At 43.7% G+C, this 27,447-nt stretch overlaps 1 protein-coding gene across 1 annotated transcript in view; it reads left to right on the top strand.

The window, feature by feature from the left end:
- EYS (eyes shut homolog) overlaps positions 1–27,447 on the top strand; it is a 1,492,075-nt gene that overhangs the window by 1,002,792 nt on the left and 461,836 nt on the right. The window contains exons 30-31 of the mRNA XM_084624916.1: positions 10,791–10,981; positions 13,604–13,695. Coding sequence (XP_084481042.1) covers positions 10,791–10,981; positions 13,604–13,695 — 283 coding nt within the window. The remainder of the gene's footprint in view (positions 1–10,790; positions 10,982–13,603; positions 13,696–27,447) is intronic.

Here is a 27,447-nt window from a genome sequence, read left to right as displayed (position 1 = left end):
GCAAAGCCATCCACTATGACCTGCACATTTCCCAGGGTCACTACCCTTGATATCAGCAGATCTTTGATTGCGTGAGCTACTTGCATCACAGCAGCCCCCACAGTAGATTTGCCCACTCCAAATTGATTCCCAACTGACCGGTAGCTGTCTGGCGTTGCAAGCTTCCACAGGGCTATCGCCACTCGCTTCTCAACTGTGAGGGCTGCTCTCATCCTGGTATTCATGCGCTTCAGGGCAGGGGAAAGCAAGTCACAAAGTTCCATGAAAGTGCCCCTACGCATGCGAAAGTTTCGCAGCCACTGGGAATCGTCCCAGACCTGCAACACTATGCGGTCCCACCAGTCTGTGCTTGTTTCCCAAGCCCAGAATCGGCGTTCCACAGCATGAACTTGCCCCATTAGCACCATGATGCATGCATTGTCAGGGCCCATGCTTTCAGAGAAATCTGTGTCCATGTCCTGATCACTCACGGGACCGCGCTGACGTCGCCTCCTCGCCCGATATCGTGTTGCCATGTTCTGGTGCTGCATATACTACTGGATAATGCGTGTGGTGGTTAATGTGCTCCTAATTGCCAAAGTGAGCTGAGCGGCCTCCATGCTTGCCTTGGTATGGCATCCGCACAGAAAAAAGGCGCGGAACAATTGTCTGCCGTTGCTCTGACGGAGGGAGGGGCGACTGACGACACGGCTTACAGGGTTGGCTTCAGGGAGCTAAAATCAACAAAGGGTGTGCCTGTACATCAAGGAGTATTTCAGGCAGGACTGCACGGAGGGTTCCAATAAGAAATGGTGCACCTAAGTTATCGTTGTTATTGGAACAAGGAGGTTAGCCTGGCCTCTGATTGATACATGGCTAGATTTACCTCGCTGCACCTTCTCTGTGAGTGACTGCAGTGTGATCTAGACAGGGGAGGAGGCAAATGAGTACAAAACAAATCTGGCCTATTTCTTGTTCTGACCCACTCCATCTATCTTTTACATCTTTGGCTGGCAGCAGACGGTGCAGAAGGACTGCATGCCATCCACATCTCATGGCTGCTCGGCAGAAGATGGTACAGTACGACTGCTAGCCATCTTCATCTCTTGCCTGCCTGGCATAAGATGGTACAATACGACTGCTAGCAATCCTCATCTCTTGCCTGCCTGGCAGAAGATGGTACAGTACGACTGCTAGCATAAGCTCACCATAAGACGGTTCAATAGGACTGCAGGACTAAAGAGAATGACCTGGTCAAGTCACTCCAAATTTAGTCCATGCGCCCATGTCTGCCCAGGCGCTCCCAGCCGACGTGGCCAGGAGCACCTCGGACACGATGAGGACGACTACCAATCGTATTGCACTGTCTGCTGCCAGAAGGCAATGGGTTGCTGCTACTGTGCAGCAAAGCCGTACCGCGTCTGCCAGCACCCAGGAGACATAGGGTGACGGTTACCTGAGCTGGCTCCATGCTTGCCGTGGTATGGCGTCTGCACAGGTAACTCATGAAAAAAGGCGTGAAATGATTGTCTGCCCTTGCTTTCACGGAGGGAGGGAGGGAACGGGGGCCTGACGACACGTACCCAGAACCACCCGCGACAATGTTTTAGCCCCATCAGAGTGCTCCATTGTGACTGCTCTGGACAGCACTCTCAGATGCCCGATTGTTTGCCATTGCTCTGACGCTGGGAGGGGCGCTTACAGGGTTGGCTTCAGGGAGCTAAAATCAACAAAGGGGGTGGCTTTACATCAAGGAGTATTTCAGGCAGGACTTCACGGAGGGTTCCAATAAGAAATGGTGCACCTAAGTTATTGTCCTTATTGGAACAAGAAGGTTAGCCTGGCCTCTGATTGATACATGGCTAGATTTACCTCCCTGCACCTTCTCTGTAAGTGACTGCAGCGTGATCTAGAAGAATGAGTCCCCTAGACAGGGGAGGGGGGGAAGCAAATGAGTACAAAACAAATCTGGTCTATTTCTTGTTTTGATCCACTCCATCTATCTTTTACATCTTTGGCTGGCAGCAGACGGTGCAGAAGGACTGCATGCCATCCACATCTCATGGCTGCTTGGCAGAAGATGGTACAGTATGACTGCTAGCAGTCCGTATCGCCTGCCCGCTCACCGTAAGACGGTTCAATAGGACTGACTGCAGGACTAAAGAGAATGACCTGCTCAAGTCACTCCAAATTTAGTCCCTGCGCCCATGTCTGCCCAGGCGCTCCTGATCGACCTCACAGAGGCGACCAGGAGCACCTCAGACATGACGATGACGGCTACCAGTCGTACTGTACCGTCTGCTGCCACAAGGCAAGGGGTTGCTGCTACTGTGTAGCAATGCCGTACCGCGTCTGCCAGCACCCAGGAGACATAGGGTGACGGTTACCTGAGCGGGCTCCATGCTTGCCGTGGTATGGCGTCTGCACAGGTAACTCAGGAAAAAAGGCGCAAAATGATTGTCTGCCCTTGCTTTCACGGGGGGAGGGAGGGAACGGGGGCCTGACAATATGTACCCAGAACCACCCGCGACAATGTTTTAGCCCCATCAGGCACTGGGATCTCAACCCAGAATTCCAATGGGCAGCGGAGACTGCGGGAACTGTGGGATAGCTACCCACAGTGCAACGCTCCGGAAGTCGACGCTTGTTTCGGTACTGTGGAAGCGCTCCGCCAAGTTAATGCACTTAATGCACTTAGAGCATTTTCTGTGGGGACACACACACTCGAATATATAAAACCGATTTCTAAAAAACCGACTTCTATAAATTCGACCTAATTTCGTAGTGTAGACATACCCTCAGACATGAGGAACAATCACCATCCTCTTTATAACAACCTTTTACATATATGTGGACTGTTATCATGTTCATCCTCCATTTCTCTTTTCTAGAATAAAGATGCACAATTCTTTCCACTTTTCCTCATAGATCATTTTTTCCAAACCTCTTATAATTTTTGTTACTGTCCTCTGAAGTCTCCCCATTTACTGCACATTTTTCTTAAAGTGTGGTGCCCAAAACTATACACTGTCCTCCAGGTGAGATCTCATCTGTGCCAAGTAGAAGAGCTGAACAATTATTTCCCATGTATTACATATGACACTCCTGTTAATACATCCCAAAATGATATTAGCCTTTTTTTACAATGGCATCGCATTGTTGACTCATATTCAATTTGTTATCCATTATAACCCCAAGATGGATTAAGTTTAGAAGTGTGAGCAACAAGAGTGATGTCGTGGTGGGAGTCTGCTATAGACCACCGGACCAGGGGGATGAGGTAGATGAGGCTTTCTTCCAGCAGCTCGCAGAAGCTACTAGATCGCACACCCTGGTTCTCATGGGTGACTTTAATTTTCCTGATATCTGCTGGGAGAGCAATACAGCGGTGCATAGACAATCCAGGAAGTTTTTGAAAAGCGTAGGGGACAATTTCCTGGTGCAAGTGTTAGAGGAGCCAACTGGGGGGGAGCTTTTCTTGACCTGCTGCTCCCAAACTGGGAAGAATTAGTGGGGGAAGCAAAAGTGGATGGGAATCTGGGAGGCAGTGACCATGAGTTGGTTGAGTTCAGGATCCTGACACAGGGAAGAAAGGTAAGCAGCAGGATACGGACCCTGGACTTCAGGAAAGCAGACTTTGACTCCCTCAGGGAACAGATGGGTAGGATCCCCTGGGGGACTACATGAAGGGGAAAGGAGTCCAGGAGAGCTGGCTGTATTTCAAGGAATCCCTGTTGAGATTACAGAGACAAACCATCCCGATGTGTCGAAAGAATAGTAAATATGGCAGGCGACCAGCTTAACGGTGAAATCCTTGCAGATCTTAAACATAAAAAAGAAGCTTACAAGAAGTGGAAGGTTGGACAAATGACCAGGGAAGAGTATAAAAATATTGCTCGGGCATGTAGGAATGAAATCAGGAGGGCCAAATCGCACCTGGAGCTGCAGCTAGCGAGAGATGTCAAGAGTAACAAGAAGGGTTTCTTCAGGTATGTTGGCAACAAGAAGAAAGACAAGGAAAGTGTGGGCCCCTTAATGAATGAGGGAGGCAATCTAGTGACAGAGGATGTGGAAAAAGCTAATGTACTTAATGCTTTTTTTGCCTCTGTCTTCACGAACAAGGTCAACTCCCAGACTGCTGCGCTGGGCATCACAAAATGGGGAATAGATGGCCAGCCCTCTGTGGAGAAAGAGGTGGTTAGGGACTATTTAGAAAAGCTGGACGTGCACAAGTCCATGGGACCGGACGAGTTGCATCTGAGAGTGCTAAAGGAATTGGCAGCTGTGATTGCAGAGCCATTGGCCATTATCTTTGAAAACTCGTGGCGAACGGGGGAAGTCCCGGATGACTGGTAAAAGGCTAATGTAGTGCCAATCTTTAAAAAAGGGAAGAAGGAGGATCCTGGGAACTACAGGCCAGTCAGCCTCACCTCAGTCCCCGGAAAAATCATGGAGCAGGTCCTCAAAGAATCAATCCTGAAGCACTTACATGAGAGGAAAGTGATCAGGAAGAGTCAGCATGGATTCACCAAGGGAAGGTCATGCCTGACTAATCTAATCACCTTCTATGATGAGATTACTGGTTCTGTGGATGAAGGGAAAGCAGTGGATGTATTGTTTCTTGACTTTAGCAAAGCTTTTGGCATGGTCTCCCACAGTATTCTTGCCAGCAAGTTAAAGAAGTATGGGCTGGATGAATGCACTATAAGGTGGGTAGAAAGTTGGCTAGATTGTCGGGCTCAACGGGTAGTGATCAATGGCTCCATGTCTAGTTGGCAGCCGGTGTCAAGTAGAGTGCCCCAGGGGTCGGTCCTGGGGCCGGTTTTGTTCAATATCTTCATAAATGATCTGGAGGATGGTGTGGATTGCACTCTCAGCAAATTTGCGGATGATACTAAACTAGGAGGAGTGGTAGATATGCTGGAGGGCATGATAGGATACAGAGGGACCTAGACAAATTGGAGGATTGGGCCAAAAGAAATCTGATGAGGTTCAATAAGGATAAGTGCAGGGTCCTGCACTTAGGACGGAAGAACCCAATGCACAGCTACAGACTAGGGACCGAATAGCTAGGCAGCAGTTCTGCGGAAAAGGACCTAGGGGTGACAGTGGACGAGAAGCTGGATATGAGTCAGCAGTGTGCCCTGGTTGCCAAGAAGGCCAATGGCATTTTGGGATGTATAAGTAGGGGCATAGCGAGCAGATCGAGGGACGTGATCGTCCCCCTCTATTCGACATTGGTGAGGCCTCATCTGGAGTACTGTGTCCAGTTTTGGGCCCCACACTACAAGAAGGATGTGGATAAATTGGAGAGAGTCCAGCGAAGGGCAACAAAAATTATTAGGGGTCTGGAACACATGACTTATGAGGAGAGGCTGAGGGAACTGGGATTGTTTAGTCTGCAGAAGAGAAGAATGAGGGGGGATTTAATAGCTGCTTTCAACTACCTGAGAGGTGGTTCCAGAGAGGATGGTTCTAGACTATTCTCAGTGGTAGAAGAGGACAGGACAAGGAGTAATGGTCTCAAGTTGCAGTGGGGGAGGTTTAGGTTGGATATTAGGAAAAACTTTGTCACTAGGAGGGTGGTGAAACACTGGAATGTGTTACCTAGGGAGGTGGTAGAATCTTCTTCCTTAGAAGTTTTTAAGGTCAGGCTTGACAAAGCACTGGCTGGGATGATTTAATTGGGGATTGGTCCTGCTTTGAGCAGGGGGTTGGACTAGATGACCTCCTGACGTCCCTTCCAACCCTGATATTCTATGATTCTATGATTATAAGATCCTTTTCAGAAATACTATTTCATAGACATTTCCTATTTTGTATTTCTGCAAATTATTTTTCTTTTCTAAGTTTAGTATTTTTTCATCATCTTCTTTAATTTAATCTTGTTGATTTCAGACCAATTCTACAATTTGTCAAGGTTGTTTTGAATTCTAATCCTCTCCTCCAAAGCACTTGGTGTTATTAGCTCTTCCAGCTTGGTGTCATCTGCAGATTTTATAAGTGTACTCTCCATTCTGTCATTCCAGTCATAAATGAAAATATTGAATAGGATTCTACTAGATATGTCCCTCCAGTTTGACAGCAAAACATTGATAACTATTCTTTGAGTAAGGCTTTCAACAGTTGTGTACCAACTTGAGAGTAATTGTATTTAAACCACATCTTCCTAATTTGTATATGAAAATGGCCTATAGTGCTCTGTCACTAAAATAAAAATATATCATGTATACTGCTTTGCCCTTCTTCACTAGTCCAGTGATCCTGTCAAAGAAGAAAATCAGGTTGGCTTGGCTTGATTTGTTCTTGACAGATCCATACTGGCTAATACTTATCATTCTATTATCCTTTAGGTGCTTACAAATTGATTAATCAATTTGTTCCAATATCTTTCCAGGTACCAAAGTTAGGCTGAATGGGTCACAATTGCCATGGATTCTTTTTGTTTATCCTTTTAAGTTAGGCATCCATCCTTAATTTGTTCCTGAAGATAATCACTAATGGTTTGGAGATTGCTTTATCTAGTTCCTTAAATATTGTAGGGTGGATTTCATTAGGCCCTGCTGACTTGAATACCTTTAATTTATCTAAATATTCTTTTAACTGTTCTTTCCCTATTCTGGTTTGTGTTCCTTGCCCCTAGTTGTTAATATTAATTGTTGTAAAGCACATGGTCACAATTAACCATTTTAGTGAAGATTTAAGCAAAATAGATATTAAACAGCTCAGCTTTCCCACTGAGTAGTGGATCTGCATTTTCCTTAATCTTTTTCTTGCTCCCAATGTATTTATAGAAACTCTTCTTCTTTCCTTTTATGTCCTTTGTTATTGTAACTCATGTTGTAGTTTAGCCTGCCTGATTTTGTCCCCACATGCTTTTGCAATTCTTTTATACTCATCCATAGCAATTTGTCCATGTTTCTACTTTTATATCTGATTTAAAAAAAAATAAGGTAATTAAAGAGCTCGTCAGAGAGCCACAATAGCCTCTTAATATTTTTCCTATCTATCCTCCTCATTGGCATAGTTTTCTGTTTTGCCTTTAATATTATCTCTTTGAGAAACTGCCAGTACTCTGGAATTCCTTTTTTCCTTAAATTTGCTTCCCATGGGATGTTCCCTGCCAGTTCCCTGAGTTTGTTAAATCTGCTTTTTTGAATCCATTGTCCTTATTCTGCTGCTCTCATGTCTTCCTTTCCTTAAAATCATGAACTCTGTCATTTCATGATCATTTTCACCTATTGTAACTTTACATTTGCAACCAATTCCTCCCCGTTAAAATCAAATCTATAAATGGCTCCCCACCACCACCCAGTTACTTACACCTTCTGAAACAAGAAGCTATCCACAACACGTTCCACAAACGTATTGAACATTTTGTGTTTTGCCATATTTCTTTTCAACTGCTATCTGAGTAGTTAAAGTTCCCTATTACTAGCAGGTCTTGTGTTTTGAGTATTTCTGTTGTTTGTTGTAGAATGCATCTTTCAAGTCCTCTTCCTTATTTGTCGGTCTATTGTAGACACCTACCATGACATCACCCCTGTTTTTTCCTCTTTTATCATCATCCAGAGACTTTCTACCGCTAGCCTCTCACCTCCTTCCGCACTTCAGAACGATTATATAAATTCTTGATGTTCAAAGTACACCTCCTACTCATATATATGAAAGCTGTGTCCATTGTACACAGTCAAGTGTCTTAGTCTGCAATTCCATATTTCAAAAAGGGAAAAAAAGATATCTCTGAAAAGGAATGCTTGTATACTGCAGCAGAAGATTTTAAGTAATAAAAGGAGTGCAAAAGTAGGGTAGACAAAGTTATGTATTGGAATCCTCCGTGTGGCTGAACCTGTGCAAACCGCAGAGCAGGGGTTAGAACTACAAGTGCCCAGAGAAAGAAGCTCCTCTCACTCAAAAGATAGTGTGGCAGTAGTGAATGAGCATGTTTGGTATGTTTGTGAAGTCAGTGTGGGAATCACCACTACAGGCCGATCCACATGTTTCAGTATACCCTCAGTCCAGAACATCAGCCAGTCAAAGCTCAAATTGGGATTCAGAAACCTGTGCCCACGAACACTCATCTCTAGCCTGCTGGGAGTGAGCTCCAGCCGATCTGCACTGTCCTCCAAGAACCCCCACTGCTGCTGTGTTCCTATATAGGGAGAAGAAAAGGTGTTGGTCAAAAGGAAGTATCTATGGAGTGTGGGTGGCATAGCTGAGCAGAGGAGGCAGTGTTCTGAGAGGAGGATCTAAGCACTAGACAGTGTGCTTGGGAGGAAGCTGAGCAGGGCAAATATCTGGGGAAGAGTAGGGGACCAGTCAGGAGGTAGTGCCCATTGGAGAAAGGGACATGCAGGGAATTGAACAAGGGATAAATATTGGGAGAGGGATCAGGGGATATTCCAGGGGAAGGATCAGATTATGTTGTTGGGGAAGTGCCCTATCTATCAATGTGAAGTAAAAAGGAGAAGTTTCCCCAATTTGTGTGTAAATTTCAGGTTGTTTCCTGAAATTCACACACATGAAAAGGGTGATTCCCCTGAAGATCAAAGTTCAGAAAATGAAACCAAAAAGAAATATTAATTTAAAACCATAAATTCCTCATGATTTTCAAGTCACTTATGATTTATTTTTCTTTTTATGATTTTTTTTGAATTCATGGGATTGGCAAAGTTTACACTTTAAGGCTTCTTAAAAATGTTTAGGTTCTTTTATTAAAAGTAAATATGTGTATACTCTAATTTACTGTGTGGTATTTTCTTTTTGAATGTTCTTGGGAGATATTAATAAGATCTACATTCAGAATTTGAATACAGTGACTGAGTCTGACACTGCATAGTGCTTTCTGAAAAGTCCTAAAAAAGGCAGAATTATGGTCTGTACTTCAACAAGGAGTTACGCTGCAGGAAGGTCAATAGTAACTGTGCATAACTTGCCCAGATATCCTTTTTACGTTAGCGCCCAGAAATCAAACATCTATGGTTAAAACTCTGCCATGGAATTTGATATTAGAAACAAAGTGGACTGACTCTTTTGGCTTTTAAAAAAATATTGAAATAGGACCTATGACCTTCAAAAGCCATTCAAATGTCAGCATCATATCCTCAATGACTAAGTTAAAATCAGCCAAACAAAATACAATCTTTTATTTATTCTTTTTTATATGTACCATACTGAGAGGTGAAATTTAGGTTTGAGCTACTGCACTGATTTTTTTTAACAATAAAACAGGTGAGTTGTCATTACCCTTTCTTTAAATGACCTCTCAACTTTTTATTTGATAAGGCATAAATTATTGTCACTCTGTTGTTTTTCAAGTAAGGAGAGAATGTATTTCTGCTTGAGCAAACCATAAAATACTGTAATTGTGCTAAGGAGAAAAATCACTGCAAGAAAATGAACAGAGAAAGCAAAATTGGACTTGTTTATAAGCAATTCCATGTACTGGTCACAGGCTGTCCTACATTTAGCCCTGTAGACTTTTAAATTAACATTATCATGGTATAAACACTGGGAAATCAAGGACCATATTTTCAAAAGTATGCATGTGTTTTTGTGTATGCTGCCCTGACTTTCCTGCAGACAAACTCTTTGGTATATGGGATTGAACATATAACTATAGGCATGTTAAAACCAGTGTTTGCAAGTGTGTAAATCAGAGGGGGAGGAATCAAAGAAAGTCCCTTACTCAGTTTAGTGCACATACTTTAAACAATTCACACACACCCCATATTGGTTTTTACAGTGTAAACACTGTAAAGGCCCGTGCTGTAGTGACACCATTGAAGATAATAGGTGTTTGTCCTCATTAATCAGTTAATTAGACATGTGAAATCGAATCATGAAACAGAATGTTCATGGTCATCCCCTCCTTTTGCTCTTCTCCCATTGGGCTCCCAAGTTATTTCCTTTGCCTTAAACAAGAATTTGCTGACACCTTAGGTTGGTGCACTATGTCCCATATTAAGGAGTTGACAGTCTCTCTCCCTCTTTGTTCTTTAGGAAGGTCCCTATAAAGACTTCTAGATGTGTTCTTTTCTGATGTATTCTGTTCTGGATCAAAACTTTTTACTTATAAAATAGTCTTTCATGCTTTGTCTAACTTTAGGATCACACCATTAGAACAGTAACCACTTCTTTATAGAACTCCATACTGTCACCAAACACTACTGCCTGAATCTAACCAGCTCAGATGATGTGGGATTTGGATGACAAGTTTTGAGGACAATCCTTAGGGCTTCCCTTAGGGAAAGATTCCTCAACTCAGGGTATGCTTCATATTTTTTCTTCACAGTCCTGCCTTCTTTCATTTCAGCCTTTTCATCATCTAGAGTTAATGGTACATATTTTCATTCCTGGAAGCCATACCATGAGGAAATAATGAGTGAAATCTTGGCCCCATTTAAGTCAATGACAAAATTGCCATTAACTTCATTGAAGCCAGGATTTTACAAAATATATTTTTCTTTCTTCATAGTTGTTTTCCAAGGCCTGGTAACACTATGGAAGTCACCTTCCCAGCTCACTCTTCTTCTGGTGTAGGACTTGGTTGAGGCAATTTGTGTCATTTTTAATACAAAAATGCTTAAATATTTATTTACAGCTTTAAAAGTTCTCTGCTAGTCAGCCTGTTGGGAGCAGAGAAAAGGATGAATGTTTTGGTATTAAATCTGTCTCCCAATTAGAAGCTGTCTGGTAATAGATAAAGAGGAATGCCCCTCATCTGTTCTGGTGTCAGCACAGAAAACAATGAGCAGGTCAGGAAAAAAAATCTTTTTTACATTTGATTTTCTGTCTATCTTCATTCATAGATTTCAACTATGCTCAGTACCATGGAGATTCTTATCTGGAATTTCAAGGTTTTCAGTTGAAACCACAAAACAACATCCATCTAGAATTTCAGACCTATAGCTGCCAAGGACTCCTTCTGTACATTGAACAGAGCCCAGCAACAATGGGACATTTCTTTATTCAACTCTTCATCAAACATGGTACCTTACAGGTAGGGTATCATTTTTTCTCTTTTAGAAAAAATAAAAGAGTTTGGGCTTTTGTAATAACTAATGGTTTATTCAGCTTTCAGCTGTAGTAGACAATGTATACTGTTGAGCATCTTGTGGATTTCCCAGTATTTCAAGTGAAATAGTTGTTTAAATTGTCATTTTTTCAGAATTCTGCTGCCTATGATCATCATGACAGATGATATTAATATTAATGGTGATAGAAATGGAAACTGATACGGAAACATAGTAAAATTCTACCTCACAAAATGCACACATTAATAACTAAAATAGGCAGAATAATTTGAGTCTACTCCAGAGCAGGTGGAGTTCAAGGTGTTTGTCTTTCACCTAAAAAGCTGTGGAAGTTTTTTATATAGAGATAAGGAGAAAAAATAGATGTATCCCCTGGGACCTATTGAAATAAAGGCACTAACCTTAACCTTTTTGCTCCATGTGCAACTTCATTGAAGTGATTAGTATTTCATGGGGAATGAATCAGTGAAGTTGTTTTATTGATTTTAGAGAAGAACTTGCAAATAGAGAAAACAACTCATTCACTTGTAGTCCTGATCAGGACCTGTTCACTTAAGCTGTAGATATTCATGCAGAATTCCACTGGATCACATCAAACTAGTTAATGTTTGGTATTTCAGGACAAAATAAATATGATTACATTTATTTATAAATTTGAAGTAGTGAAGTTTATACTGCAGTATAATTTATTCTTGTCAAAATATTCAGTAATGTTTTGTCAAGATTGTTTTAGTAAAGAGTCTGATAAGCATAATTATGAGATATTTTAGAAGAATATTTAAAAGTCTAGTACCCTTTAACTTCCTGCACGTCCCTCATTACTATCATAAATTGCTATGCATAAGTTACCTAAATTGTACTGCTCTGAGGGGAATGTTGAATATTAGGAATAGATGTAAAAACAAAGCTGTCCTTGAATATGGAGGCTAGTTTGAATTAAATACACAGCCACATACAAGAGAAAATTTAATGCTATGGTTTTGTATTGGAAGATGAAAAGCTTAGGTGTAAAATAGTGATGTTTCAATGACTGACTACTTATCCAATAGGTTGGCATGGGGCAAGAAGTTACACCAGGTTTAGCAAACTCTGATAACATTAAGACAAGGTTAGTTTTTCTTACTGTAAAGTACTGATGCAGAAAAAAAATAGACTGTCATAAATATAAAGGGAAGGGTAAACCCCTTTAAAATCCCTCCTGGCCAGAGGAAAAAACCTCTCACCTGTAAAGGGTTAAGAAGCTAAAGGTAACCTCTCTGGCACCTGACCAAAATGACCAAAGAGGAGACAAGATACTTTCAAAAGGTGGGAGGAGGGAGAAAAACAAAGGGTCTGTTTCTGTCTGTGTGATGCTTTTGCCGGGGACAGAACAGGAATGGAGTCTTGGAACTTAGTAAGTAATCTAGCTAGGTATGTGTTAGATTATGATTTCTTTAAATGGCTGAGTAAATATCTGTGCTGAATAGAATGAATATTCCTGTCTGTGTGTCTTTTTTGCAACTTAAGGTTTTGCCAAGAGGGATTCTCTATGTTTTGAATCTAATTACCCTGTAAGGTATTTACTATCCTGATTTTACAGAGGTGATTCTTTTTTATTTCTATTAAAAGGGTTCTTGTAAGGAAACTGAATGCTTTTTCATTGTTCTCAGATCCAAGGGTTTGGGTCTGTGGTCACCTATGCAAATTGGTGAGGATTTTTATCAAACCTTCCCCAGGAAGTAGGGTGCAAGAGTTGGGAGGATTTTGGGGGGAAAGATGTTTCCAAACAACTGTTTCTCAGGAACCCAGATAAAGTTTGGTGGTGGCAGTGGAAGTCCAAGGGCAAAGGGTAAAATAGTTTGTACCTTGGGGAAGTTTTAACCTAAGCTGGTAAAAGTAAGCTTAGGAGGTTTTCATGCAGGTTCCCACATCTGTACCCTAGAGTTCAGAGTGGGGAAGGAATCTTGACATAGACATTTGTGTATTTTTAGACAAGTATTAGTATTTAAAAGCTTTGTTATTAATAAATTTCACAGTGTGGTTACCAAATGTCCCAATGTGCCATGTTAAAACTAATTCAATTCCCTTTTAGTCACTGACAAAACTGTTCAATTAAATGTAGATTTAAAACCCAATGTACAATGGTTCCATGTATACAATACAGCAATGATTACAAGTACACAAACCATGAAATCAAGTGCGAATTCACATTAGTTTAGGAAAGTGCATGGTGCTCCCAAATGTTCCAGCTCATATGCTACTGTGAAAGTCTGAAAGTAAGAAAGGGTATAGACTTGCAAGTAAAGATCTTCTGCAGCCAATGTTAACTTCAGCTGGAATTGTGAGTGGTTAGTTCCTCTGAAAATCAGACTGTGTGAAAATACAAGACACATAGATTAAAAAGTGCAATAGACTTGGAAGAACTATATAATACTTTTTAATGCAGCAGTTAGATTTCTTGATTTGGACCTGTAAACGTAATGTAAATTTTTCTGGATGCACACAGTCTGCTTTCAGTTTTTATTTAAACATTTACCACTTTCAGTTTCAAGTTTCCAATCTGTAGCTATGTAATTATGATAAATGTTGTAACATGTTTTCCTTTTTAGTACCAATTCATATGTGATGGGGCAGCAGAAGTTAGAAGCATCAATACTACTATTAGAGTGGATGATGGACACAAGTATAGAGTTCACATTAGGTAAGTTTTATTTTTCAAACCTCAGTGTTCATAATTGACTGACTGAAAGGTCAACTGGTTTGGCCAGCATATCAGTTTCAATGTATTGTGCATCTTGTAACTTATTAATTATCTCTTCATATGTACTGGTAAATCAACATGTTATTGTATTTAGACTTTCAGTTCTTTGGGACCGAGGCTGTCTTTTTTTGTTCTGTGCTTGTAAAGTGCCTAGCACAATCAGGTCCTGATCCATGACATAGGGTCCCAGGTGCTATGATTTAATAATAATAAATAAATTATTAATTATTTGCAAAAATTTAAAATATACTATCATTAAACAGCCCCCATAGTCCCTCTCTGAGATACCAAGGATGTACTCACAGGAAATAATTTTATTTTTTCTCTAAGTCCTTTTATCAACAACCTATTTGGTCAAACACAAACATTCTAACAAGAAAATAATACTACTCCAAGCTCAAAGCTATCTGCCTATGTCCAGCAAAAACAGGGCGCATCATACTCCAGACAATACAGGTGTGAGATTTTCCTATGTGTCAAGATATTAGCCAGCAGAAGCTATAACATGACTCCTGGCCTTTTTCCTGTCCTTTACTAACTTGATAATCACAGCAGCATACTATAGGTGTGGAGGAGATGAATAATTGCATCTGAAGGAGGATAGGAGTAGAAAGAGAATGAGATGGAATGGTTGTTTTTCCATGCCCTCTGACCCCAAATGATGCTTAATTTCCTTTTATAGTATTGTAATGGCAATCACAGTTATGAAATGCATGTTATTTAATTACTGATGCAAATAATCAGTATAAAACTGAGCTTAGAAAGGGTTAACCAGGAACCCGAGGATGACTGCCTACAGCAATCTTACATGAAAATTCATTTGGGAAACTATGCAAGTAAAACAGTCTTTGGGAACCACCTAAAGTTTGGTTATATTTAATGTCCACAAGTTGGCTCTTCTCCAAATCTGCATCCACACAAAAGAGTGCTTTTACCAGCTGTGGAGCAGCTACCAAAAAGGAGGGTTAATTCTTTTCTTCCTGGTAACTCTAGGCTGTGTGGTTTGAGGAAGGCGGATGAGAAGTGGAGCCTGTATGATAGTCAAGAGACAGAGAGCAAGGGTAAGAGAGGAACTGTTTCTTGTCAACAAGGGGACTTACCTAAGGTGGCTGAAAACAGAATTGTCTGTGCACAGTTTTGGCCACCTTTTTCAAAATAAACAGGACTTGTACTTTTTGAATATAAATAAATTATATTAGAAGGCCCCTAGCGTCTGTGTCCTCAGTGGAGAACTGACCCTCTGCAAATCCTCCAAATCTACTACCACTCAACAAAGGGGCAACAATAACATTTACTTGTTTTTACCATACAGCTCTACAAAAATCATAATGCTAAATAGAACATCAGTTCTCTTACAGTCACTAACAAAAATTCCCAGCAACCCAACAGACACAAGATAAAAACATTAACCCCAGTATTTTAAATTTCAGAGAAGGCTTTAGCTATGTCAGTGGGGCAGTGTAAACATCAGAAAGTTCTATTAAAGAATTTTCTCTCTGCTGCTGAATTTTGTTACTGCTGTGGAAATGCAGCAAAAGAGACAGTCATGCTTAATTTTCGAGTACATTCCAGCTATGAATATATTTGTTTCTCGTTCACACAAAGCACATGCCTACATTTTCCACACTTCAGGATGCATCCATCCTATTTTATGTCCTTAACTTAATTGTAGTCATGGAGGTTTTTATTTATAAGAATCATAGAATCATAGAATATCAGGGTTGAAAAGGACCTCAGGAGGTCATCTAGTCCAACCCCCTGCTCAAAGCAGGACTGATCCCCGACTAAATCATCCCAGCCAGGGCTTTGTCAAGCCTGACCTTAAAAACTTCTAGGGAAGGAGATTCCACCACCTCCCTAGATAACGCATTCCAGTGTTTCAACGCCTCGTCGTGAAAAAGTTTTTCCTAATATCCAACCTAAATCTCCCCCACTGCAACTTGAGACCATTACTCCTTGTTCTGTCATCTGCTACCACTGAGAAAAGTCTAGAGCCATCCTCTTTGGAACCCCCTTTCAGGTAGTTGAAAGCAGCTATCAAATCCCGCCTCATTCTTCTCTTCTGAAGACAAAACATCCCCAGTTCCCTTAGCCTCTCCTCATAAGTCATGTGTTCCAGTCCCTTTATAATTTTTGTTGCCCTCCTCTGGACTCTTTCCAATTTTTCCACATCCTTCTTGTAGTGTGGGGCCCAAAACTGGACACAGTACTCCAGATGAGGCCTCACCAATGTCGAATAGAGGGGAACAATCCCGTCCCTCGATCTGCTGGCAATACCCCTACTTATACATCCCAAAATGCCATTGGCCTTCTTGGCAATAAGGGCACACTGTTGACTCATATCCAACTTCTCGTCCACTGTAACCCCTAGGTCCTTTTCTGCAGAACTGCTGCCGAGCCATTCGGTCCCTAGTCTGTAGCGGTGCATGGGATTCTTCCATCCTAAGTGCAGGACTCTGCACTTGTCCTTGTTGAACCTCATCAAATTTCTTTTGGCCCAATCCTCCAATTTGTCTAGGGCCCTCTGTATCCTATCCCTACCCTCCAGCGTATCTACCTCTCCTCCAGTTTAGTGTCATCTACAAACTTGCTGAGGGTGCCATCCACACCATCCTCCAGATCATTTATGAAGATATTCATAGAATCATAGAATATCAGGGTTGGAAGGGACCCCAGAAGGTCATCTAGTCCAACCCCCTGCTCAAAGCAGGACCAATTCCCAGTTAAATCATCCCAGCCAGGGCTTTGTCAAGCCTGACCTTAAAAACCTCTAAGGAAGGAGATTCTACCACCTCCCTAGGTAACGCATTCCAGTGTTTCACCACCCACTTAGTGAAAAAGTTTTTCCTAATATCCAATCTAAACCTCCCCCACTGCAACTTGAGACCATTACTCCTCGTTCTGCCATCTGCTACCACTGAGAACAGTCTAGAGCCATCCTCTTTGGAACCCCCTTTCAGGTAGTTGAAAGCAGCTATCAAATCCCCCCTCATTCTTCTCTTCTGCAGGCTAAACAATCCCAGCTTCCTCAGCCTCTCCTCATAACTCATGTGTTCCAGTCCCCTAATCATTTTTGTTGCCCTTCGCTGGACTCTCTCCAATTTATCCACATCCTTCTTGAAGTGTGGGGCACAAAACTGGACACAGTACTCCAGATGAGGCCTCACCAATGTCGAATAGAGGGGAATGATCACGTCCCTCGATCTGCTCGCTATGCCCCTACTTATACATCACAAAATGCCATTGGCCTTCTTGGCAACAAGGGCACACTGCTGACTCATATCCAGCTTCTCGTCCACTGTCACCCCTAGGTCCTTTTCAGCAGAACTGCTGCCTAGCCATTCGGTCCCTAGTCTGTAGCTGTACATTGGGTTCTTCCGTCCTAAGTGCAGGACCCTGCACTTATCCTTATTGAACCTCCTCAGATTTCTTTTGGCCCAATCCTCCAATTTGTCTAGGTCCTTCTGTATCCTATCCCTCCCCTCCAGCGTATCTACCACTCCTCCCAGTTTAGTATCATCCGCAAATTTGCTGAGAGTGCAATCCACACCATCCTCCAGATCATTTATGAAGATATTGAACAAAACTGGCCCCAGGACCGACCCTTGGGGTACTCCACTTGATACCGGCTGCCAACATGCATGGTATTCTGTCGCAAAAAGGTGACACTGCATCCACAGCCACATTTCCTACCTAAAGTTTCTTCAGAATTTCACATTAATCATGATATTCATTCATAAAACATTCAGGTGTTTTACCCCAGGCTCATTCTTCATGAGAAGAAATGAGTTTCCAAGAAAAACTTTTGTCTTTTACCTTGATAGGACTAAGTCCTTTAGCACTTCTCCTAGGTTTTTTATCTCAATCGTAGAACAAATGAAAGGTCATTTGATCTCCACCTGAATATTGCCAAATGTTTCAGGATACATTTTAACCTGTTATCAAGCTTCAGATACTCATCCCCCCCACCCCAGGGTGATTGCGCACTCCACCAGAACTCGGCCTACCTTTATGGCCCTGCTGAAAAACATACCTATCTCAGACATCTGCAGAGTAGCCACCTGGTCTTTACACATTTTCCCAGCACTACACTATTGTGACCTTTTCCAGAGCTGATGCAGCTTTCAGTGACACTCTTCTACAGTATGTACTGAATCTGCCTCCTATGCACCCTTCTCCATAATTGAGTTATGGCTCAGGAATCTTTTGAAGTGGAACATCCATTAGGATACTACTCAAAGAAGGAGAGAACTGTAACTGGAGTTCTTATAGGTATGTGTCCTTTTGGGTGTTCCACTACCCCGGCTTCCATTCTGCCTCAGTCTTCTTGTTGGACTTTTGTAATTCAGAAGGACCTGAGTGGTGAAGGCAGTTTTGAAAATACCATCCTAAATGACTGTAGAAGGTGCAAGGCAATAGAGAACAGACTTTATGTTTGGAAATATTTGTAGGAGCAAGCTCTGAGATTGTGCCTTTGGGAAGAGTGAGGTCCAGGATGCCTAAATCAGAATCCCATTGTTGGAGAAGAAAAATATTTTCCTCTTAGAACAGAGTGTAAAATCTGTGGTTCCAAAGCCCAAAAACAACTATTCAAAGCCTATTGACATTACTTAGTCTCAGATAATTTCAAGCACAACATTTGGTTCAAGCAGCGCTAGAAAGATGGATTTGTATCAGCTGTGATGAGACCTGAAATACAATTTTGAAAAGCACTCAAGTGATTTAGCCTCTTAAGTACTATTTTCAAAAGCGATATAAGTAGTATGGAGCCTACGTCTCACTGAAAATCAGTGGGCTTGATCCACAAAAGGACTTAGGTGCCAAAGTCCTAGTCACCCTGCTACCTAATGGAATTCACCACCCTGCGTAAGGAACGCAGGCTCCCCATACAACACATGAGGAGAGTGAGGCACCTAAGAAAGAAGTCAGCAAACTGAGGGGGCAGTCACCTAAGCTGTCCAGCAGTGAAATACAGAGGAAAGGGGGCAGCATTTAGATCCATATCCTCCTGCCTATCCACCATGAATCCTGTCCTGGAGTTAAACACATAAGCCAGGAAGCACCTTACTCGTGGGGAAAAAAACGGGAGAGAGATGCATGACAATAGGCTACTAGGGCACTCACTTGGGATGTGGAAGACCTGTTTTCAAATCTCACCTCTGCCTGATTTAGAGCAGAGACTTGAACCCAGGTGTCCCACATTCCAAGTGAATGTCATAAACTACTGGGTGTGTGAGGGTGGGCTCTCTTAATTTTTCCTGTTGGAACTGTTCCACTTTGTATAAATAATTAAATATTCATTGGACCAGAGAGACAGGGGAGAAAGGCAAGAGACTGACTTCATAGCCCAATTGTTAGGGTACTCATGTGGGACAGATGATACCTGGGCTCAAGTCCTTGCTCCAGATCAGTCAAACTAGGGATTTGAACTTGTGTTTCCCAAGTGAATGTCTTATCCACTGGGTTATTAGATATAACAGGTGCCATATATAAACAAAACAGCTAGCCCCACAAAATCCCAATCTACTTGCCCTAGCTGTCTTTTCTGCAGGTTAGGCATGCTCTGAGCCTACTGGATTGGGCTCTATAGGCAAGATAGGTGGGGGAATGCCTAGTTTGAAAATCCCAACAGGGCTTTGGCATGAGCAAGGGTTTGAAGTAGTTTGTTTGCTGTGGGGCAGCATCAGGATTTAGATGGCTTTGCATTACCACTGATGATAATTTAGATGCTTTAGGAATTTTAGTACCTATAGCATTAGGCAGCAGCTGAGCAGTGGTTTTGAGAATGTCAGTGGTGCCTAAATCCAGGATTTCTACAAATGTACTACAAATGGAGGGTAGGGTGACCAGTCATCCCATTTTTAAAGGGACAGTCCAGTATTTAAGCCCCTCCTGCATGTGTACCAACTTTTTCTTAAAAATAGGCAAATTGTCCCATATTTTACGTCCCCCGCCCCCTGCCACCCATCAGTACTGGTAGGTCTTGCTAGTGACCGGATCCTGGCTCGCCAGCCGCCCACCCACCAGTGGTGAGTGGGAGATTCCAATGGCCAATGATGGGGGTGGGTGTGCAAGGCTGGTGGCAAAACAAAGCTACAGTGCATGGGGCTGGCCACTTCCCCTGCTGGTCTGTCCTCGCCCCCTGTCCTGTTTCCGGCCGGTGCTGGCTGCACTCTGTGGCAGTTGCTGAATGCGGCAGGCGCCAGGCAGTGGCCAGTTACATCACCTCTGTTGCCCACCCATTGACCTGTTACATGCTCCCCCTCTCCCTGCTTTGGCCCTTCATCCCCCCAGCCCCGCTGCTCCTCCAAATCCCCCTGGGTGGGACGCGTCCCACTCCCAGCACTGTGTGGAGAATAAGCCCCTTGTCGGAGTGCTCAGCTTATCAACAGCCTGGCTGGCAGGCTCCTTCCTTCCCCCACTGCCACTAGCTGGGCCAGTGCCCCCAGAAAGCCCAAGACCTAACTAAGAGGAGCCAAGCCCTGTGTGTTCCAAAGTCCTGCACACTGCTGGCACAGGGAAGCTTCTCCGCCCCTCAGCTAAGCTGTAGAGTGGCGAGGGGGTAGGAAAGCGATTTCCAGCCTGTTTGCGCCCTGACCCTGCAGGCTCCGCAGCAGCCCCCTGGGCAGCAGCTTACCATCCTCTTCACTTCCCTCCCTCCACACCACTCCCACCCTAGGTCCTTCCCCCAGGGAGTATGGTGCTGCTTTGACCCCTAGGCACCCTCCACTGCTGAGCCATCGCTCTGGCTGGGTTTGCTGAAGCCCCTGCAGTCAGATTCCATGGGATGTGGTGCACAATGCATCCTTATGGTTCAACCTTTTCCTCTCCACACTGTAGCTGGGAGATAGAAAGGCCGCTGGGTTATGCCAGTGGCCAGCAGCAGCCTGGAAGTGTTAGCTGCATTTCAACACTGTGGACAGGAAGGGACAAGCTGCTTCCAGCCACAGGGGAAGTGGGGGAAGAGATGAGCTATCCAAAGACATGGGCCCTGTCATCCCTTCCCTCCCGCTCCTCCCCTGTGGCTGGAATCAGCTCCCATCCCTTCCCTCCCACACTGTGCTGCTGGCCACATTCTGATGTGAACCCTGGCAGAATAATGGAGAAGAGGAGCATGTGACCCTGCATGCCCCCCACCCTATTGCCTCGGGAAGACATGATGCCAGGTACCAGGAGAGGTGGGTCCATCCCAGGGGCCCAGCCAGGTATGGAGGGTAGCGGGCGCTGGGCAGGGCAGGTTAGGTTGGTCGGTCACACACACGCACACACACATCATGTGAGAGAGGTGTACGAGAGTGTGTGTGTGTCACCTCTCTGTGTGAACCCTAAAGTCTTAAAGATAAGAAAGTAAATAAAAAGAATCCAGGTATGCAGTATTTCTTTTTAACAGGGACTCAGTCAACTTGATGTTAATTTGAACATTTGTACTGCATAGTTCTGATTGATTGCTGTTGAACTTGCTTGAATAAGAGTAATTTTATCAGGTGTCCCGTATTCAGCATAGGGAAATATGGTCACCCTAATGGAGAGCTAAACTGTAAGTCCCAAGCCTCCCTGCCATGAGAAAACCATGCAGGGGACGAAGGGAGCTGAAAATAATGCATGTGAAGTTAACGCATGGAAAAGATTGCAGGGCCTGCCCACAATTCGCATAAGAGCAGAAGACTGATCACACTCTATCAGACCATTGGGCCGTCTAGCTCAGTATCCAGTCGCTGACAGTGGCCAGTGCCAGATGCTTCAGAGGGAATAACAAAAAGGGCAATTAGCCAATGACCCATCCCAGGATGTCCAGTCCAAAGCTTCTGGCACTCAAAGATTTAGGGACACCCAGAGCATGTGAGTTCCATCCCTGACAGTTTGTCTAATAGCCATTGATGAAGCTATCCTCCATGAATGTATCTAATTCTTTTTTTGAACCCAGTTGTATTTCTGACCTTCACAATAGCCCATGGAACTCATTGCCAGGGGTTGACTATATGCTGTATGAAGAAGTACTTCCTTTTCTTTGTTTTAAACTTGCTGCCTATCAATTTTGTTGAGTGACCCCTAGTTTGTGTGTTATGTGAAGGGGTAAATAACATTTTATTATTCTCTCTTTCCACACCACTCATGATTGTATAGACCTCTATTAAATCTCCACTTAGTCATTTCCTGTCTAAACTGAAGAGTCTCAATCTTTTAATCTTTCCTTATAAGGAAGTTGTTCCATACCCCCTAATCATTTTTGTTGCTTTTCTCTGTACTTTTTCCAATTCTAATATATCTTGTTTTGAGATGGGGCAACCTGAGCTGCACAAGTATTCAAGGTGTGAATGTACCATGGATTTATATAGTGACATTATGATATTTTCTGTCTTATTTTCTATCCCTTTCCTAATGGTTCCTAACATTGTTAGCTTTTCTGCCTGCCATTGCACAGGTTCTGAGCAGATGTTTTCAGAGAACTATCCATGATTACTCCAAGATCTTCCTTGAGTGGTAACAGCTAATTTAGTCCCTATCAGTTTGTATGTATTGTTGGGATCATGTTTTCCAATGTATATTTCTTTGAATTTCTCAATATTGAATTTCATCTTCCATTTTCTAGCCCAGTCACCCAGTTTTGTGAGATCCCATTGTAACTCTTCGCAGTCAGCTTCAGACTTAACTACCTTGAGTAATTTAGTATCATCTGTGAACTTTACCATCTCACTGCTTTCCCCTTTTCCAGTGCAGATCCTGGGGGGACCCCGCTATTTACCTATTTCCATTTTGACAATTGACTGTTTATTCCTATCCTTTATTTACTATCTTTTAACCAGTTACTGATTCATGAAAAAGGATCTTCCCTCTTATCCCATGACTGTCTACTTTGCTTAAGAGCCTTTGATGAGGGATCTTGTCAAAGGCTTTCTGAAAATACAGGTACACTATATCCACTGGATCACTCTTATCCACATGCTTGTTGAACCCCTCAAAGAATTCTAATAGATTGGCAAGGCATTATTTCTCTTTACAAAAGCCATGTTGACTCTTCGCCAACATATTCTGTTCATCTGTGAGTCTGATAACTTTGTTCTTTACTAGTTTTGACCAATTTGCCTGGTACTGAATTTAGGCTTCATATCTGAAGACTTTTTGAAAAAAATCGGTGTTACATTAGCTATCCTCCAGTCATCTGGTACAGTGGTTCATTTAAGCGCTAGGTTACATATCACAGTGAGTAGTTCTTCAATTTCATATTTGAGTTCCTTCAGAACACTTGGATGAATACTGTCTCATCCTGGTGACTTATTACTGTTTAATTTATCTATTTGTTCTAAAACCTCTATAGCCAGCTCAACTTGGGACGGTTCTTCAGATTTGTCACATACAAGAATGGCTCAGGTGTGGTAATCTCCCTCATGTCCTCTACAGTGAAAACTGATGCAAAGAATTTATTTAGATTTTCCACAAGCAAGGCAGGGATAGGCACACAAAGGCTCTGTATCCTCCACTCACTCCCTGTCTGCATGGTTCCAGTTCACCATATTGACAGGGCTCCCGCAGGGCCTTCCAAGAATTCCATGGGACTACTGATGGGGATCATACACTTCTTCCTCAGCCTACCTATTCTCCATCCTCTCGCTTTGCAGATCCCTGGACCAACAGATAACCCCCAGAAAAGTCCAAAGAACTGGAAGGAGGAAATGATACTTCAAAGATAGTTGAATCCCATTTCCACATTAGAGAGGGAAATCAATATTTAGAAGGTCTTTCTTCTGCACACATAATAGCAAACCGCGGCCACTGGGAGCTGCAGGGGGCTGTCTTGTAGACAGTCAATGTCAGCATAACGTCTTGTGGCCCGCAATCAGATTATCCTGATGAGCTGCAGGTTGCTCACCACTGGTCTACAACCTTATAGTCCTTTTCCCTGAGGGGGCCGAGACGCTGGAATGTGCACCTCCTCAGTTCAAAATAGCCTGTATATATTAGTCTTCAGGGCATGCTATGGAGATGTCTTTTCCCACAGGCTTTCTGGGAGAGAAGGGAAGTTGATGGCTGGCGTGGGAGTCTTCTTCCTTTTTGGTTTGGGGTGAGTTACACCATTTAGCTTACGGTAGTCCACACAAAAATGTATCTCCCCATCTGGTTTGGGAACTAGAACCACTGGAGATGCTCATGCACTGCCAGAGGGGCGGATTACACCCATCTGCAGCATATCTTGGATCTCCCATTCTATAGCAGTTTTAGCTTGAGGAGACACCTGGTAAGGTTGGACTTTAATTGGGTGAGTATTACCTGTGTCAATGGAGTGGTATGCCCGTTCAGTCAGTCCTGGGGTGGCTGAGAACGTTGGTGCGTAGTGCACAGCTCCTTGATCTGCTGTTGCTGCATACGCCCAAGGGTCGTGGAGAGGTTCACCTCTTCCACGCCACCAGCACTTTTCCCTTCATAGTATACACCTTCAGGCCACTCAAGGGTTGTAAACTGACAAACCTTTAATTCTCTGGAATAAAAGGGCTTTAGAGAATTAATATGGTACACCTTAGGCTTTAAATTGGAGGTGGGGAATGCTATGAGATAATTAACAGCTCCCAGGCGCTCTTGGACCGTGAATGGCCCTTCCCACGACACTTCCATTTTATGGGCCTGGAGCGCCTTTAAGACCATGACCTGATCCCCTACTTTGAAGGAATGCTCTCTGACATGTTTATCATACCAGGCCTTTTGCTCTTTTTGAGCATCCTGTAAGTTTTCTTTAGCAAGGGCTAAAGAGGTTTGGAGGGTGTTTTGTAGGTTGGTTACAAAGTCCAGACTGTTAGTTCCTGGAGAAGGTGTAAACCCCTCCCATTGCTGCTTCACCAACTGTAATGGCCCCTTAACCTCATGGCCATATACAATTCAAATGGAGAAAACCCAAAAGTGGGATGTGGTACAGCTTTGTAGGCAAAAAGCAACTGCTGCAACACTAGGTCCCAATTGTTGGAGTGTTCATTTATGAATTTTCGTATCATGGCCCTCAAAGTCCCATTAAATTTCTCCACCAGGCCATTTGTTTGATAGTGGTAAGGAGTGGCAACCAAGTGATTTACCCCATGAGCTTCCCAAATGCTTTCCATAGTTCCTTCCAGGAAATTAGTTCCTGCATCTATGAGGATGTCGGAGGGCCAACCTACCCTGGCAAAAATGTCTGTTAGTGCCTGGCACCCACTTTTAGCCCTAGTTTTGCATAGAGCTACTGCTTCCGGCCACCGGGTGGCAAAATGCATGAAAGTCAGTATGTACTGCTTTCCTCTGGGTGTCTTTTTCATAAAAGGGCCCAAAATATCCACAGCTACTAGCTGAAATGGAACCTCAATGATGGGGAGTGGCTGGAGAAGGGCTTTGACCTGGTCTTGTGGTTTTCCCACTCTTTGGCATACCTCACAAGACCGGACATAGGTAGAAACATCCTTGCCCATTCCCTCCCAGTGGGATGACCTCCCCAAACGGTCTTTGGTCCTGTTCACCCCAGCATGGCCACTAGGATGATCGTCGGCTTAGCTCAAGAGCTTTTCCCGGTACTTAGCTGGAACTACCAACTGTCTCTGAGGATGCCAGTCTTCCTGGTGTCCAGCAGAAAGAGTTTCCTTGTATAAAAGTCCTCTTTCTACAACAAACCTGGATCAATTAGAAGAGCTGAGAGGCGGCGGGTTGCTCCGTGCCGCCGTCCAAGCTCCTTGGAGGCTTTCATCTGCTTCCTGTTCGGTCTGGACCTGTTCACTTGAGGCTGGAGACATCAGTTCCTCATTGGATTGTGGATCTGGGCTTAGTCCCTCTGGAAGCGATGTAGGGGATGGGGCTGTTTCCATTGACTGTGAACCGCTTTCCGCTGGTGCAATACGTTGGGGTTCAGGCTCCGGCTGAGCCTCTTGTGTAGGGTTATCTGCTGCTGCCAGTGCAGGTTTGGTGAGGCCCTCTGGTGTTGGGGTTGCAAGTACTGGATTTAGTGCTGGCAATGGTTCTGGTGCTGGTTGTTCTGCTGGTTCCGGTTCTGAGACTGGCTCTGTCTGGGTCTCTGTGACTGGATCCACTACTGCTGTTGCGGACATTGGCATAGGGTCCGGTTCAATTACCTCTGACCGGGTTCTGGTAGAAGTTTCCGGAACAGAGCTAGGCGTGACAGCTTGCTTAGCCTGGCTGTGGGTGATCATTCCCACCCTCTTGGCTAGCTTCACATGATTGGCCAAGTCTTTCCCCAACAGCATGTGGATGGGATAATCATCATAGACTGCAAAAGTCCGTGTTCCTGACCAGCCCTTCTACTGGACAGGCAACTTGGCTGTAGACAAATTGAAAGAGTTGGACTTGAAGGGTTGAATTGTTACTTGGATCTCTGGGTCAATTAAATTGGGGTCCACTAAGAAAGCATGGATAGCCGACACTTGCGCTCCTCCATGCGGTGACCTTCTTTATGCTCACACTCACAGTTTCCCTCCGCTCTGAGGCTATCTGGGAGGCATCTGGGCCTGAGGACCTCTGGTGTGATTCCGGTGCAATGAAGTGTAATCTGCTAGGGTTCTTGAGGCAGTTGGCCTTTACATGCCCCGGCTCGTTACGTTTAAAACATCGTCCAGCTGACGGGTCACTGGGTTGCTGGAGAACAGTGTGGCAGGACAATAACGTGTCTGGAGTGTTCCTTGGTGTGTAGTCGGGGCCTTGGGCTATCCCCGGTAGTAGGGTTTGGTCTGAGGTTGTCCCTTCTGGTATCCGCTCCAACAGCGATCAGGTTTTTTCTTTTCTGCCTCCTCCACCCATTTGGCTCCAATCTCCCCCACCTCGATTACAGTTTTGGGCTTCCCATTTAGGATGTATCTTTCTATTTCCCCAGGAACACCCTCTAAGAACTGTTTCATTTGCATTAGGAAGCGCAACTCTTCTGGAGATTTAACACTTGCTCCTGATATCCAGGCATCCCAATGTTTCACAATGTGGTAGGCATGTTGGGTAAATGATACGTCTGGTTTCCACCTTAGGGTTCTGAACCGCCAACGGGAATGCTTGGGTGTTAGCCCCATTCTGACTTTCACCTGGGTTTGAAACAGTCCATACTTGTTCATGTGTCCCTTAGGCATTTCAGCCGCCACCTCGGCTAAGGGTCCACTGAGCTGCAGCCTCAGCTCTACCATGTATTGGCCTGTAGAGATGCTGTACCCAAGGCAGGCCCTTTCGAAGTTTTCTAAGAAGGCCTCGGTATCATCGCCTGCCTTGTAGGTGGGGAACTTCCTGGGATGTGACGTGGTACCTGGAGAAGGATTGCTATTCTGCTGAGCCTTTGCCTTCTCCATCTCCAGTGCATGCTTCCACTCTTTTTCCTTTACCTCCCTTTCTTTTTCCTTTTTCTCCATTTCTCTCCTGTGGGCAGCCTCTTTTTCCTCCTCAGCATGCTTCCATTCTTTTTCCTTTACCTCCATTTCTCTCCTGTGGGCAGCCTCTTTGGATTTTTCTGCCTTGGGTTCTGTCATCTTAGCCTCTCTGTTTTAAACTAACTTTACATCCGAGAGTTAAAAAAGAACCAAAAAACAGGCTTGGAAAATTTTTGTGCTGTAATGTGATATCTATGTTCTCTGATAGCTATTCTCAGCCTACAGAAAAATCCTTTGTCTCCAGGCAAAATGATCCCACTGCTCTGCCACTATGTCAAGGTTCCTTCCCCACTCTGCACTCTAGGGTATAGATGTGGGG

Source organism: Lepidochelys olivacea (genome assembly GCF_965140295.1).
Source record: "Lepidochelys olivacea isolate rLepOli2 genome assembly, chromosome: 3".
Classification (NCBI taxonomy): domain Eukaryota; kingdom Metazoa; phylum Chordata; order Testudines; family Cheloniidae; genus Lepidochelys; species Lepidochelys olivacea.
The sequence above is the reverse complement of the archived record's forward strand: the minus strand, read 5'-3'. Positions and strand labels throughout refer to the sequence as shown.